At 41.9% G+C, this 15536-nt stretch overlaps 1 protein-coding gene across 4 annotated transcripts in view; it reads right to left on the reverse strand.

Moving 5' to 3' along the window:
- pds5a (PDS5 cohesin associated factor A) overlaps positions 1 to 14660 on the reverse strand; it is a 26441-nt gene extending 11781 nt beyond the window's left edge. For 3 of the 4 annotated variants that reach the window (XM_071923222.2, XM_078282251.1, XM_071923223.2), the window contains exons 1-9: positions 14569 to 14660; positions 13497 to 13649; positions 3983 to 4186; positions 3336 to 3422; positions 2809 to 2906; positions 2084 to 2210; positions 1543 to 1623; positions 1204 to 1344; positions 117 to 232 (exon numbers count right to left, since the gene is read on the reverse strand). In XM_071923222.2, the coding sequence (XP_071779323.1) occupies positions 117 to 232; positions 1204 to 1344; positions 1543 to 1623; positions 2084 to 2210; positions 2809 to 2906; positions 3336 to 3422; positions 3983 to 4186; positions 13497 to 13610 (968 nt within the window). In that variant the 5' untranslated portion in view covers positions 13611 to 13649; positions 14569 to 14660. Of the gene's footprint in view, positions 1 to 116; positions 233 to 1203; positions 1345 to 1542; positions 1624 to 2083; positions 2211 to 2808; positions 2907 to 3335; positions 3423 to 3982; positions 4187 to 13496; positions 13650 to 14343; positions 14401 to 14568 lie in introns of those variants that run through there. The other variant, XM_078282242.1, reaches the window with a different exon arrangement.
- Between the last annotated feature and the right edge of the window lie 876 nt (positions 14661 to 15536).

The following is a 15536-nucleotide window of genomic DNA, read 5'->3' on the forward strand; positions in this document are numbered from 1 at the left end:
TTTGGAGGGAGAGCAAGTGAGTGAGTAAGCAAGTGACAAATACAACTGAATGTGAAACTGTATTGGCATCACTGTGTGTGTGTGTATGTGTGCGCATGTTCGCACATGTAACTCACCGTCCTAAGAAGCACTGCCACAGGGGTCTGTTCTGTGTGGCCAGCTCAGAATCTTTGGCCCCAAACAATTTAGCTAGCAGCCGTACCACAGCTAGACGCTCCTCGCCATCATTGCTCTGCAAACACAAAACACGCAGAATTATTGGGTGTACTAGTGATAACTGAGTCTGTCCTTCTGTTGGAGAACACAGGTTCAAGCTTTGTGTCATCAAGTATCTGCCCTGCTGAAAGGTTCTTGAACAAGACACTGAATCCCTACCAGCCTGACCCTCCATCAAGGGGGGGCAAGCCAAAAAAAGAGCTCATTATTATTTCCTCAAAGCAAAACAAAATCCAAGAGCCATGATTAAAGTTGTAATATGCAACTTTATTTTCTGTGTCTGTCTGTGAGCCTGTGTATACATGACTAAATCCTCCCCTTTGCCTGAAATTGGTTCAGGATGTTTTGGGGTGTATAACATGCTGTGGGCGAGTGTCGTATGGGTGCAGCCAGCAGTGAGTTGGGTAGTGGCTATCAAGATGAGGCTAGCGGCAACAGCGCGTGGAAGTCATAGTAACAACAACAATGGAGGAAAACAGTACGAAAAAAGAACAGCAAAGCTAAACGTCTAAGCTAAGTGGCTGACAACACCCGTTCAAAAACATGAGTGAACATTGGCATCGTTTTTTTTTTTATTGCAGATTGCCTGCGTTAGTCGTCTGCTTCTTTAACGCCTGTGTTTACAGACGCCGGTTACCTCAGCCTCAGGCTAGATGCTGTTTCAAGGTAGACAGCTCATCAAGATGAGTGACAAGTGTTGGGGTGTCAACTTTCCCAACTGAGGGGGAGGAAAGCGGGACAAACAATACACTTTGCTGACTCGAGGTGAAAAATTGCATATTGTTGCTTTAAAACCTGGTTTGTCCTTTTGCTATCAATATTTTACAGTGTAGATGAGTCAACAGCAATACAAAAACAAAAACGGAACTTTGAGCTCATGCCATAAATTTTACACTACTGATGATCTCAAGTGAATTAAAGTGAGATGAACTAAGATTATGTTTAGCTGTGATTCTGTGTGTGTGTGTGTGTGTGTGTGTGTTTAACCTTGAGTTTGAACTCCAGCTGAGGCATGACAGAGGTAAGCAGAAGAGGGTCGATGGCGAACAGTTCCTGGATCAGGTCAAAAACGTGCTCCGACAGGTCGCTGACTGATGACTTGCCCATCACTAACACCTGGTTGAAGAACTGAGGGAGGGAAAGAGCACAATGTGAGAAAGGGAGATTGAAAGAAAGACTCAAACAAGTTAACTAGGCACAGACACAGACCGAGAGATTTAGAGTGACAGACTGAGGAAATAAAGAAATGGAGGTAGACTAAGAGTGAGCAACTGAGGCAGGCAGATGGCAGAAGTAATCCAGAGGAGAGTGCTAGCTGGTACTCACGTTAGCGATACAGGTCTCTATGGTCTGGACGGTCCTCTTCAGCAGGGTCTTGGCTAGGTCATATGCTTGCTTGTTCAGATTCTGGACCGGGGATAGGTTAACACCGATTAGTTCAACTGACTGTATGTGTTTGTGTAAATGCTTGGCATCATAAATATAAGGTTCCTATACACTTGTTTCAAAATGTCATACTTTCCTCAATCATTCATTGATTGACAGGATTTGAAGATTTTGTGTCCAATATGACAGAAGCTGATAGTGGCTGAGCAATATGACAACTGGGTCATGTGACTCTATAGCTGCAGATTATTCTTCAAATATCACAATATCAACAAATATCACAATGTATGAAATAACATGGGGTCTAAAACTACATAAAATGTCAAATAGTCAAATATGTATTAGGCCAAAACAACAGTATTTCCACATACTTTTCCAGATGCTTTGTTTCCACGCATCGCTAGACTTTCCAGACCTGTGTAGGAACGCTGTCAATGCATGCATATGTATGTATGTAAATGTGGGTGGGTGTGTGTCCCACCTTGTGTGCAGGAATGAGGTTGATGAGGATGGTATCCAGCAGCTCCTGTGTGACTCCGTCTCCCTCCATGATGATAGAACTCATCAGGTCCATCATGTGCATCTGCACCTTCTGGTTATGGCTATTACTGCGGAGGAAGACAGAGGGGCATTAGAGAGAGACACACTTTGACCTTGAGTGTTTTCTGATGAAATGGAGAGAGAGAGAGAGAGAGAGAAAAGAAAGTACATCTGGCGTTAACTGTGCTGCGTGGTGACTGAACTGTATTTGAAGAGAGTAAACACACAATATCCAGGTATAAGTGTGCATTTGCAAGACGCATTTGCCCACACTATCAATAAAGTGCAAAGCATCTGAAATCCACATATAGATACTACATAAACAGAAATAAGCTTTTGTGTACGGATCCAACTAAGAAGTGCACGTAAAACAAGTGGTAAGCAGCTCGGATAGTAACATACTTGTCAAACATGGACTATCAAACATGGCCTGTCAAAATCGATGTTTTATCAATGTGTTCACTGGAGACACATTGTAGAATCCAGCTATGAGACACATGTTAATGCCAGGTGTAAAAGGGGACCTATCTGAATGCAAGAGGTTCATTTCAAGGCTACCAAAAGGAGTTTGGTGGTTAGAAAGATGGAGAGGGAAAACATGAGGGTCATTAGAAATGGAGAGATTACACATAAACAGGATACAGCAGGAGATGCTGAGGGCCTTACTTGATGACAGAGAAGAGAGTTTTGAAAAGCTGGATAAAGATCTCGTTGCAGTCCTCCAGCTCAAAGCAGATGTTGTAGGACTTCACCCATGCCAGGTTCTACAGTAACAAACAGGAAATCAACAAACAGGTTATTCCTCCAATTCTCATCAACTGTCACCTACCCCCCCCCCCCCCCCCCACCCGCAACACATACCAATCCCTTCTCACCTTTCCCATTTGCTCACACCCCTTTCTCTGAAAATGCTGTAGCATTTCCCCCTTTTTCCTTCCTTCTCTATCCTCTCACACTCCTATACCTCCAGCAGGTAGATGGATCAATTACACCGAGTGCTCCTAGTATTTTTTAAATTCTGTTTAGCTGTCCAAATACACCCCGCTGCCTCCTCCTTCCACACCTTCAGTAGGTAGGAGCATCTACTGAACTGGAAGCTTCAGCAGTTCTGTTAGCTGTACTGCTACACACCTTCCCCCACCCCCTCTGTACACCTGTAGCCCCTCCTTGCTTATTCCAAATTAACGCCTTACCTCCAGCAGGTAGAAGTATCTGTTGAACTGAGGGCTCTTGGTGTCTTCCAGTCCCTTTAGCTGTCTGGTGATGAACAGGAAGATGTCCTGGAGACAATGAAGACAGGAAAAGACTAAAGGGGCATGCTGAAACATTAAGCATGTGACTAAATAAAATGTTTGGTTATTGTTATGTTGAACATTGAGTACTGGTTTTTGCTCTACCGAACGAACTTAGTCTTAGTAAGGGCTCCAGACGTTGATTTTTTTCCAGAAGCCGCAATTAAGAGCCTGGTCATTAAAGTTTGCAATGTCAGCAGTGTTTTCACCACAGTCCTGCACCATGGGAACACTGCGAATCTGACGATGGTGATATTATGGAGTTCATCGTGACATATTTCCAGCCAACACTTGTTAGTTCTGGCCAGTTAGTACTAGAGGAGACTGCAACATGGCACTCCTACTCTCTTTCTCTATTGAAGTTCAATGCTGCTACATCAGACCAATTTTCTAGAGCAGGTTTTGTCATGGGATTGCCAATGGATGACTTGACTGATAACTGAGTGAGGTTGGGCTATTGAGTACTATTCCCTGGGGGTTAGAGCACAGTCGTTTGACAGGTGGAGGATTTCCAACAGTTGCCCAGGGTCTGTTTTGGCCTTCCTAACCTTGAGTTTGTCGTGGGAGGTGTAGGGGGCCTCGGGGGCGTAGATCCTGAAGATGTCTGCCAGACAGCAGGCCACCAGCAGGCGTACGTCCTTATTGGGGTTCCTGAGGAAGAACTCTGAGGCCAGGTGGAGCGCCAGGCCCAGATACTGCTGCTTCTCCTCCTCTGAGTCTTGATCCATGTCCATGTAGGTCTTCACCACCATCTGGGAGAGGAAGCGACAAAGAGAGAGGAGGGTGGGGAGGGGAGCAGGAGAGAAAGGTAGAAGTAGAGGGGGACACAAGGAAGTTAGTAATAGTAGCATGGAAAACTAATGGTGTTCACTATTCAATGACAACTAATCAACATTGGTGAACAATGGGTGTTAAATAATATATTATTTATTGACTGATAACACAGATGATAACACATTGCTTGACATGCCAAAGCTGGTCATGCACATTTGACAGACACAGGAGAGAAGCTTATATATACAGTGCCTTCAGAAAGTATTCAACCCCCTTGACTTTCTGCAGTTTGTGGTTTTAGGCCTATACCTTGAATTCAAAATGGAATAGATTTGTTTTGTTGTCACTGATCTACAAGGCATATTATGTCAAAGTGTTTTTTTATTGAAAAATATTTATCAAAAACAGAAAGCTTAACTGTTGGCAAAAGATTATGAGGTTTGATGAAATGAAATTTGAACTCTTCAGCCAGAGCTACATGTGTGTGTCACATACGTAGCACTGCATGACGGGCGTGCGATGCTACAAATCGAAGTTGAGCCAATTTCAACTTTTTTCATGCTCCAATGACGCAATGAAGGCTCAACCAACAAAATACTGAGAAAGTTGTTTCATTATTTTTCATCCCCACTTTCCTGAAAGTTCCACCAAAACTGTCCCAGGGAGTAGCTAGCTATCCACAATCTGTGGCTGTCCAAATGGAGGAGAAATTAATTCTTGCAGTGAACCAGTTCCCAGTGCTCTATAATCCAACTTTATTCATATATTGAGAAAGAAACACAAAAAATTCAGCTCGGCAGCAGGTGCTGGAGCTCAAGGTACATGCACTTCTTGTAGCTTTGTCGCTCATAATCTGAACACACCATAACATCATTCTCTACCATAAAGCACGTGGTGGCAGCATCATTCTGGGGGCTTTTGAGCAGCAGGAACTGGGAGACTTGTAAGGATAATGAATGGAGCAAAGTACAGGCAAATTCTTGAGGAGAATCTGCTTCAGAGTGCCAAAGACCTTAGGTTGGGATGACAGTTTATGTTCCAACAGGACAGTGACCCTGAGTATACAGCCAAATCAACACTGTAATGGCTTCAGAACAAGAATGTGAAAATCACTGAGTGCTGAGTCCCGGCCAAATCTCAGACTTGAACTGAAAATCTGTGGAATGACTTGAAGCTAGCCGCTCACAGACGATCCCCATCCAACCTGATAGATGTTCAGCAAATCAGCAATGAATCATGGGAGAAAAACCCAAAATCTAGATGTGCCAAGTTGACGCAGACGTGTCCAGGAAGACTCAAAGATGTAATTGCAGGGTGTCCTGGTGGCTCAGTGGTCTAAGGTGTGTACTATGTAAACACAACGTCCTGGGTATGAATCCGGCCCAAGACCTTTGTTGCATGTCATCCCCCCCCCTCTCTCCCAATATTTCCTGTCTCTCTACTTTGAACTATCAAATAAAGGAAAAAATGCTAAAAATATGTAATTGCTGCCAAAGACGCCTCAAGTATTGACTCAGGGTGTTATCTAAATGAGATATTTCTGTATTCCATTTTCAGTAAGCAGGATGGGTAGTAAAATTCTTCTATTGGTTAAATGTAGAGCTTTGTGCCTCTTAGTTTGCAGGAGTCCTGCTCTCTGATACAATCCAAACTGAAACTCAAGCAGTTGAGCCCATTCACCAAATAACACTCACACTCAGTTACACATCTATAAATAGCTGTGACTGAGCAATTATCACACAACATTTCAGTTATAATAGTCCATTTGATACTTTTTGGCCTTGCTCACAAATTTCCTTGTTTACTCTGCTGACTGCCTTTCTTCCTCCATGTTCACGTCACATCGGACGATGCGGAAGAACGGGATTTCAGCGCTTCAGCTTGAAAGTGTTCTTTACGCGTTTTACTCATTGGAACACCCACATCCAAAATCATTTGCATTTATGAACTTAAAATCAACCATAAACAAACTGCAACAGATACTGCTAGCTTTTCGTAAGTAGGGTTGAGATTGTATTAGTGTGAATATAAGATCATTTCAATTTTTGTCTTGGACTGCCGACATTGGTGGATTTGCTGCCATGTTTACTGCTTGCACATTTGCGCAATTCGTGATGTTAAGTAGGAGATATCAAAGCCTGGAAAAAATTCCAACAACTCCTACTAGTAATTACCACTAGGAGGTTGACATGAATGGTTTCTCTCAGTCGGTAGTTTATATTTACCATAAATCCATAATGTCTGATATGACGTGAACATGGCATGAGAGTACTTGAACGTTCTACTTGCGTGCACTAGTTCAACTAACATACACAAATCGGACGTAAGCAGGTTTCTTTCCAATGTAAGTATGTTTTGACAAGGACATTTTTGGGTGCTTTTGGATTTGACTGAGTTTCACTTGGCCCTTTTGGATTGTATTGTATTGTACTGTACTGTACTGTACTGTACTGTATATGTAGTTCTACAGTGAATTAATTATTAATTAATTTTGATCAGAATTGATTAACATGATGGCAAAATAAAGCCCAGGTTGAAAATAACCTGAATTATCCTTTAATCTTTCATATCTAAACAGAGAGTTGTGCAATCTTAAACAGGACAGCTGCTGTCAAAAAGACTTTCTTTCACTCAGGAGGTTGCATGCACACAAATCTTATCACACATCCAAATTCTCGCGGACAGGCACTAGGGCCCAACACTACAGCTACCACTTCCTCTATGAGTGTGTATGTGCGTGCATATGGGTGAGCGAGAGTGTGTGTGGGCTGCCAGGCACAGTGGAGCAGAGGAGCTCCCTCAACAGCCAGGCCGCCAGTGGAGTGGGGGATGGGCACACCGCTCCAGCAGGCTGCAGAGCACCACACTCACTACGTTTCCTCCTCCTCCTCCACACACACACACACACACACACACACACACACACCTCCTTACACATACACTCAGCCTTTCTTAGCTGAAACAGTCACAATCCAGCCGTTGAAAGCCCCCTACACAGAGACGTGTATGTGGGCCTTGTGGTGTAGGGTCCTGTGTGCGTCTCTCTCTGTGTCCTTATTTCATTGTAGTTTATTTGGATAGTGTTTCAGTTCAGTCAGAAAATTTAAGTGAGTTGTTTTCAATCATATATTTATTTTGGCTGGCAATCTGGGAGACTCCACACCAGTTTAGTTGTTTCTGCAAAACATTTCACTTAAGTTAAAGTTTAACCCTGTAGTTCATGCAACCGGCTCTGAAACCATCTGATAAACGGCAAAGACTACCATTTCCTTCCCCATGGAGGAGTCTAAACCCCCCCCCCCCCCCCCATATATTTCATGTCATTACAACAGGTTAGCCAGGGGGTTGAAGCCCTACGAGCAAGCAACATGCAGTCAGAACACAACATGCAGTCAGAATAGTGTGCAGTCAGAATACAGTGTGCAGTCAGAATACAGTGTGCAGTCAGAACACAACATGCAGTCAGAATACAGTGTGCAGTCAGAATACAGTGTGCAGTCAGAATACAACATGCAGTCAGAATACAGTGTGCAGTCAGAATACAGTGTGCAGTCAGAACACAACATGCAGTCAGAATACAGTGTGCAGTCAGAATACAGTGTGCAGTCAGAATACAGTGTGCAGTCAAAACACAACATGCAGTCAGAATACAGTGTGCAGTCAGAATACAGTGTGCAGTCAAAACACAACATGCAGTCAGAATACAGTGTGCAGTCAGAATACAGTGTGCAGTCAAAACACAACATGCAGTGAGAATACAGTGTGCAGTCAGAACACAACATGCAGTCAGAATACAGTGTGCAGTCAGAACACAACATGCAGTCAGAATACAGTGTGCAGTCAAAACACAACATGCAGTCAGAATACAGTGTGCAGTCAGAATACAGTGTGCAGTCAAAACACAACATGCAGTGAGAATACAGTGTGCAGTCAGAACACAACATGCAGTCAGAATACAGTGTGCAGTCAAAACACAACATGCAGTCAGAATACAGTGTGCAGTCAGAATACAGTGTGCAGTCAGAACACAACGTGCAGTCAGAACACAACATGCAGTCAGAATACAGTGTGCAGTCAGAATACAGTGTGCAGTCAGAACACAACGTGCAGTCAGAACACAACATGCAGTCAGAATACAGTGTGCAGTCAGAATACAGTGTGCAGTCAGAACACAACATGCAGTCAGAATACAGTGTGCAGTCAGAATACAGTGTGCAGTCAGAACACAACATGCAGTCAGAATACAGTGTGCAGTCAGAATAGTGTGCAGTCAGAATACAGTGTGCAGTCAGAACACAACATGCAGTCAGAATACAGTGTGCAGTCAGAACACAACATGCAGTCAGAATACAGTGTGCAGTCAGAACACAACATGCAGTCAGAATACAGTGTGCAGTCAGAACACAACATGCAGTCAGAATACAGTGTGCAGTCAGAATACAGTGTGCAGTCAGAACACAACATGCAGTCAGAATACAGTGTGCAGTCAGAACACAACATGCAGTCAGAATACAGTGTGCAGTCAGAATAGTGTGCCTATGGAAGAATAACAGATCTGAAATGGAATTAGATTCAGTGCTGAATGTTAAGAATGGAGCATCTCTTCAGACAAGCCTCAGCAGTGCAGAGTAATGAACTGTCAGTGAAGGTGAAGGAACTGTTCTAGCCTCTGAGAAATGAATGCGGTTTGAAGCACAAATCTCTACAATACACAGTCAGATCAAATAGACGCACTGTACCGATTCCTCAGCCTCCCTTCTGTCCCTGTACTCTTGTGCACTGTGCCGTCCTTTGATAGATCAAAGACTGCATGACCGGCCTGTGCTGATGGAAATGTGAGTTAAATTCGCCACCGGGTAGACTCAGGAAACAGACTACCTTTAAAACTAGTAAACACCTTTATTTAGTCTCTTTATGCTACAACTGGAGCTTTGATGAAGGTATTAAGTTAGAGGTTCATATCTGTGTAATGCCCTGGAAATAATATTTTATGGGCGTCCTGGTGGCTCAGTGGTCTAAGGCCCACACCATATAAACATGACGTTCTGGGTTTGAATCTGGCCCTAGACATTAATTGCATGTCATCCCTCTCTCTCTCTCCCATTCTTTCCTATCTCCTTATTTTTAACTATCTAATGAAGGTGAAAATAGCAAAAAAAATCTTTAAAAAGAAGAAAATATTTTATAATTACATAAATAAGATCAAGATTCCAAATATGCTTGTTAGTCAAATCCAGTAAATCTAGGTTTATCTCTTTTCATAAATACCACCGCAAGGCATGAATAATTGCAAGCAAAGCAGAGGATCTGATTTAAAAATGCAAACTACTGTATATGCATATATATGACTGTGTGCATATATAGCAGTTTGTGCTTCTATTGAAAACCGTGCTAGACCGTGCATATTTCTTGGTAGCATTACAGCTTTTAGCAGTCCTATTCTGAGAGACAGCAGAAGATACGGCTCTGATGTGTTTTTTGAGGCATCCGGTATTTTCTCACCCATATCGGTTAATATCAATATGCACTTTTGTAAGAATCTTAGTACAAATGAAGACAATCTTAAGATAATTAAGCCGCTTTTTAAAAAAAGACCATGATAGTTTTATTCTGTTGCAAATTTGACAGCTGTATTAAGTGACACACTCCTAGAAAAAAGGTCACAAAAATGCCTATTCCACAATCAGCCAAATATCGTCAGTAAAAATAATATCGGACCGATGCAGATATTGCTTTTTAAAGCTGATATCAGCTGACACCAATAGGCGGCCGATATATCGGTGCATCCCTACTCTGATGTGATTGTAACAAGAACTGGATACAAACCTCCACCTGAACTGACCATGGAAACGTTCAAAAGTCAGGAGTTCAGATCCAACTCCCACAGCAGGCTACTTATCCAGAGAAGTGGGGCTTGTAGGGGCCAAGGCAAAGGCAAACTCAAAACTTTACTACCATGAGAGCAGAATCAGAACTATAGCAGACTGCAGACTATAGCTCTGCAGTCAATAATGAAGTAATAACTTTTCGATGTGGGAACCTTCTGCATTATGTATGACTAACACAACCTTGCCCATCCATACTCCAAGAAAATTTAAGCCTAAATGCCAATTGTTATAATAAAGTAATTCCACGTACTTATGCATTTTGTATCACGTTTGTTGTCCCTCTCAGACTGTGCTAAGATATTGAGGATATTCCCAGGATATTGAGTATACAAAACAGTCATGGGTGAATTTATTTTGGACCGGTCAATATTTGCTGTGACAAATGATGATGTTTTACCAGAAAAAATGGATATTAGTGTAAAGTCCTAACAGATCTTTGTTCCAGGGTTTCTCCCAGTGGATTACTGGCCGGGCCCGCTCAGCCTATTGGCAGTAAAAATACATAAATGCATCTAACATCACTTTATTTAACATTACTGCAAATGCGAACAGCAAAGGGACTGACTGCAGTCAGCAATGTTGTATGTGGACAGCGATGTCAACTGTGTCAATAATGGTAATTGCACTAGATGCATCAGATCGCAGCTTTAGCACCCGATCTTTACAGCTGAACAACGCGAGGTGCGCTGCGCTCTCTTTTTTTGTTGAAGCCAAAAAAAATTTATCAGCCTGCTGCTTGTTTGTGTTGTTGTCAATAGGCAACCACAGAATCAGCTGACAAACTGCTGTCAGTCACTCAATCAGCCATTTACTGTGCTGGCTAGCAGCAACATGATTTAGCTAAATTATACAATAATTATAAACAATAAAAATGTATCCAAAGTTATCCAAAGATAAAAAGATGAGTGCAGCTGCCTTCAACCTTGCTGTTTTCGGTTTAGATCGTGATAACTCTGGTTTGTGAAGTCGTAAAGCTCCGGGTGATCCACCATGTTTATTGTTTATAATAGTCAGAGACGTCCCGCCTCTCCCGTTGATCCAATTGGACAGTAGAGAAAAAGCAGACAGTGACGTAGGGCACCTTTCTGCTCAGGGCGTTCAAGGCGCTCTTCTAAAGATGCAAGGCGAATGGAAGGTAACAACAAAACTTTTGTGCCACAACCGTTTGTGGTACAAACTTGTCAAGCTGTAAGAAGGCACACTGTAAACGTGGTGGTAGTGTCACCTGAGGGATGGGTTTTATGCAATTGCAACTCCAAGACATAATAAGGAAAAGCATTGGATAATTTGTTCAAAACTCATTAGAGTTAAATTACGTTTTATAATTTCACATTTTATCTATGTTCTCAGGGAAAAAGAAAAACAGTTGAAAGCCTAAGTTGTTTTTTGTGTTAAATTAATAAACAACTTGGTTTTCAAATTCAGTTTTTGAACTTTAGCCTAAGGCCCTATGGAATATTCCACAATTCTGTCGTTAGGATAACTATAGGTCTGAAATGTCAGCCACTGGATGGTTTTGCGTCAAGTTGGACCTGCCTTGCATTTGACCCCCGGTCTAACAACTTTTCTGGGGAAACCCTGCGTTCCATACATGCAGTAAGCTAGGCCTGGACTGCCATGCACCACAAAATTAGAACATAAATAAACTTCATGAAATATAGTGACTATTTGCTGACTGCTCTGCTAAAGGTACAACAGGAGTGCAAGTCTCTTCCACCAAACTACAGACTTTGGATAAACCATGTGCCAAGTTACTGCACATGCAGTATGTGTTTGCCTCTCCAACTCTCAACAACAGACAGCACAGGTCTAAATTTGTCTTACACACGCCAAATAATTTGCCAACAAGCTGCCATTCAGCACGTGCCGCCAGCTTGTCAAGCCCAAGTGCAATGTGCTTTATGGTCCAAAAATTGGTCCCAAACACAGTCCTATGATGGCAGGGAACCATGAATGTTGGTGTGCACATACTAGGGTGATTAAGTAAAGTCACAGGATCTCTGTGAACATCGAAGCACAGATCTCAGCTCTCAAATAGGTTACCACTGCCATGGGTTTGAAGCATGGGGGGGAGGGGGAGGGGCGCTTCTGTAAGGTTTAACTCTCATGTTGATGCTCAAAAACGAAGAAATCACTCAATTTTTATGAAGCATAAATGTAGAGTCTACAGAGTTGGATAACAGGATAGATTCATTGCACCAAACTAAGGCAAATACTACAGCTGTCCCAAAATAATTGCTATAATCTGACTAATAGGTTATTGGCTATTCTTTGCAGTAAGCCTGTCTCCATTTTGCTTTTGCAGGCCAGGACTGCGCATCAGGGAAAACTGCAACAATTATTTCATATTTTTGGTGTATTTTCATATCGTACGTGTCCTGCATTCATTCTTTCTTTGCCTCAGCAAGTTTTACTGATGTTATCTTGCACACTATAATTATGCTACAATCCATACTTTTCTTCCCATTCATACATGTTGCTTGCATAACCCCCATTTGAGTTATATGCTTTATATAAAGTCCATTTACCGTATTCTGGTCTTTATGCTACTTTTCCATTTAGATTCCATTTCTCATTGTTGTATCCTATTACTATGTGCTGCTGCGACGACCCAATTTCTCAATGGGGATCATTGTTTCACCTTATTCCAACACCCATTATTTGATAAGGGAAACAGTTGAACCACAATAATTCTGTTAGACAGTCTCAAGGAGTTTTTCTTTTAGGTGTGACATCATTACATCCAGCACTTTTTAATTGACTTATGGCAGGTCAATGGAAATACACCTTGGAAAGCATTCACGCAAATATTTCATGCAATCTTTCTGAAATGTTGACATGCATTGGTCAAATGGCACAACAGAAAGCTGCTATTATCTAGAGCAGCTGTCTGTTTCAGTCTCTCTTAGAAATGAACCGCTGTTTTGCGCTCATACAGTAAACATCACTTCAACGTGAAAGATTCAGATTTAATGTTTTCACATTTTGGGGTCATTGCAATTCTCCAACCTTAATGGGTGATGAGATTTATGCCAGGAAAAGTTGAGGACCCCTATCAGATCCACAACACACTGAATAATGGGGTCGTCGTTTTAAAATTTGAAATGTGTCACACACGGTACTCCAACAATATTCAAGGATTCATTCAGTAATGGCACTGTGATGCCATTTATGAAAATCTCGTTTACAGATTGGGATAAAGAGATTCATTGTCTTCATATAGAACAAGTGAATTGCATGAATTTAACGTTATATCAGTGTTTACAAAGTTAGGGGGGTTTGGCATGGTGCCAGGGGTTGGACACTGCTCTGAGGAGGTTCAAGAGATAGTTACAAGTAGAAGATGGGGTTATAGCTTGTGCCAAAGGCAGCTTGACAGGGAGAAAACGCTTTTCCCTACCTTCAACCGTTTGACCACCTCATCGTTACTGATCTTGTCCGTAATCTCTTTCACTCCCGGCGGATAGACGATCTTTCCGTCCCCCGCCGGTTTCTGCTGTTGCGGGAACTCCATGCTTGTTGATGTATAATCCACACGGTCTTCTACTGGCCTCTATAGGTCAGAAAACAAAAGTTCAACACAACCATTCTACCGCACTTATCAAAAACCTCATTTTAAGAATAATTCTCAGCCTACAATTATTGCGTTTGCCCCCAAAATTTACAAAACAATTCCGGTACATTTTGGGATACTCTACCTGAAGAAAGTTTTCAGATAGAAGCCAAAATCAAACCAGCATTGTGCATACTAGCTTGCATGCTAAAATAGCCAGCTAAATATCAGCTCCACATTTACGTAAATTTCTCATGAAACACCGTTTAGCTGGAGAAACAAGCTCGACTACTATTTTCGGTACAGCAACTTGAACTATGCAACTATTATGTAAACACTTTAAAAAATACGAGCACAGCCAGTAAATGCTACTATGTATCAAATTAGCTAGCTAGCTGCAGTGCAGACATCATTGGCTAGCGGTTAGCATTTTGCGGGAGAGGAGTAATGTTAGCAGATGATCCTAGCTAGCTAGCGGCTAATCGCGCTAGCCACGCTAGCTAACTGGTTAGCCTACTTTGCTGGCCTAGGCCGCAAACTATTCAGATACCCATCACATCTCCAGCTAGAAACAATCAGAGAGGAAGTGAAGTATCCTATAATCTCTGCCTAAAACACCTCTTCTCGTGGCTAGTTCCTGTGGTTTCTAACAAATGCAACAACTTTATGAAGTTGAAAAATGAAGCTAATTTACTTGTTTCTATCTTTTTTTCAACTTCAACGCATCGCTTCCTACTGCCGCTAGTTTACAGGCAAAGGGCTGCTACCGTCGCCCTGAGCCCTCCTCTCTCTCAACACCAACTTGCCCCCACGGATGATTTTGAACACCCTAATAAATGCAAAATTAACCCATTTACACATATACAACTACGACCAAAACCTGCGGACATTTGCCGAATATTCCCTCCTCAGTATTTACCTCTCAAGTGGGCCGTTTTAATTCATTAGTCTGACACAGGTTGGGTTTCTAGTTTTCGGCACAAAGCTCTCTCTCCCTTCAGTCAGTGCTGCTGTGAAGACTGGAGGCAGAGCGCCCCCCTCGGTTTCACATGGGACCTGCACCACAAAATACATGTGGCGGGAGTCAGAAACAAGCAACTCAAACAACTCGCACTCTGACCAATAAAATCTCTGCGCTATTTATCTAGTTTCTCTGACTGCAGTTATCCCCTGTCCCTCTATATATCTGTATATATTTGTGATGTAACCCCTCTACTCCTTTTCTCTTTTTTGTGTACTTACTAATTTTAATACAGTCCATATCTTGTTAATGGTTACATGTTCTTGCAGTAAAAATTATTAATTAAATGAAACTAAAACTATAAAGAAAAATTAGCGTTGTCATGCTGTTATTATTGCTAGCAGAAGTAGTGGTAGCAGTAGCCTAGTTGTAGGCCTAGTAGTAGCAGTAGTAATAGTAGGCTATAACACCGCTGTAACTTTAAATATTCAAGTACTTTAGGAGACGGATGATTGTATTCAACTTCACGATTTAGGTCTACCTTTTATTCTTTTTCCCATGGAAATGAATAGCCGAGAGTAAATAGTGACATCTGGTGGTGGTGAACTGTAAACACACTTTAAAAAGTGACAACTTTTTAAAATGTGACTTTTTTTTTTTTACCGAGTTTTCTAATCCACATTAGAGACGCTGACCTGAGGTCAGGATTCTTGCGTTTCTGACAAATGGTAGAAAAATAACAGTGTTGAGGTGAAGAAATGAGAAAGACCCCAGCTGCACTGCCTGTGAGAGAGGTACATCGAGAAGTATTAGTAGTAGTATAATTTACAGGAGCAAGATAGAAGTTATTCAGAGGACTATTAAAAGCTGTTACAAATGAGAATAAATGCACACAGTGTATTTGAAATGGATTTAGTTGTCGGTTT

This window comes from Centroberyx gerrardi, chromosome 3 (assembly GCF_048128805.1).
Source record: "Centroberyx gerrardi isolate f3 chromosome 3, fCenGer3.hap1.cur.20231027, whole genome shotgun sequence".
Classification (NCBI taxonomy): Eukaryota; Metazoa; Chordata; class Actinopteri; order Beryciformes; family Berycidae; genus Centroberyx; species Centroberyx gerrardi.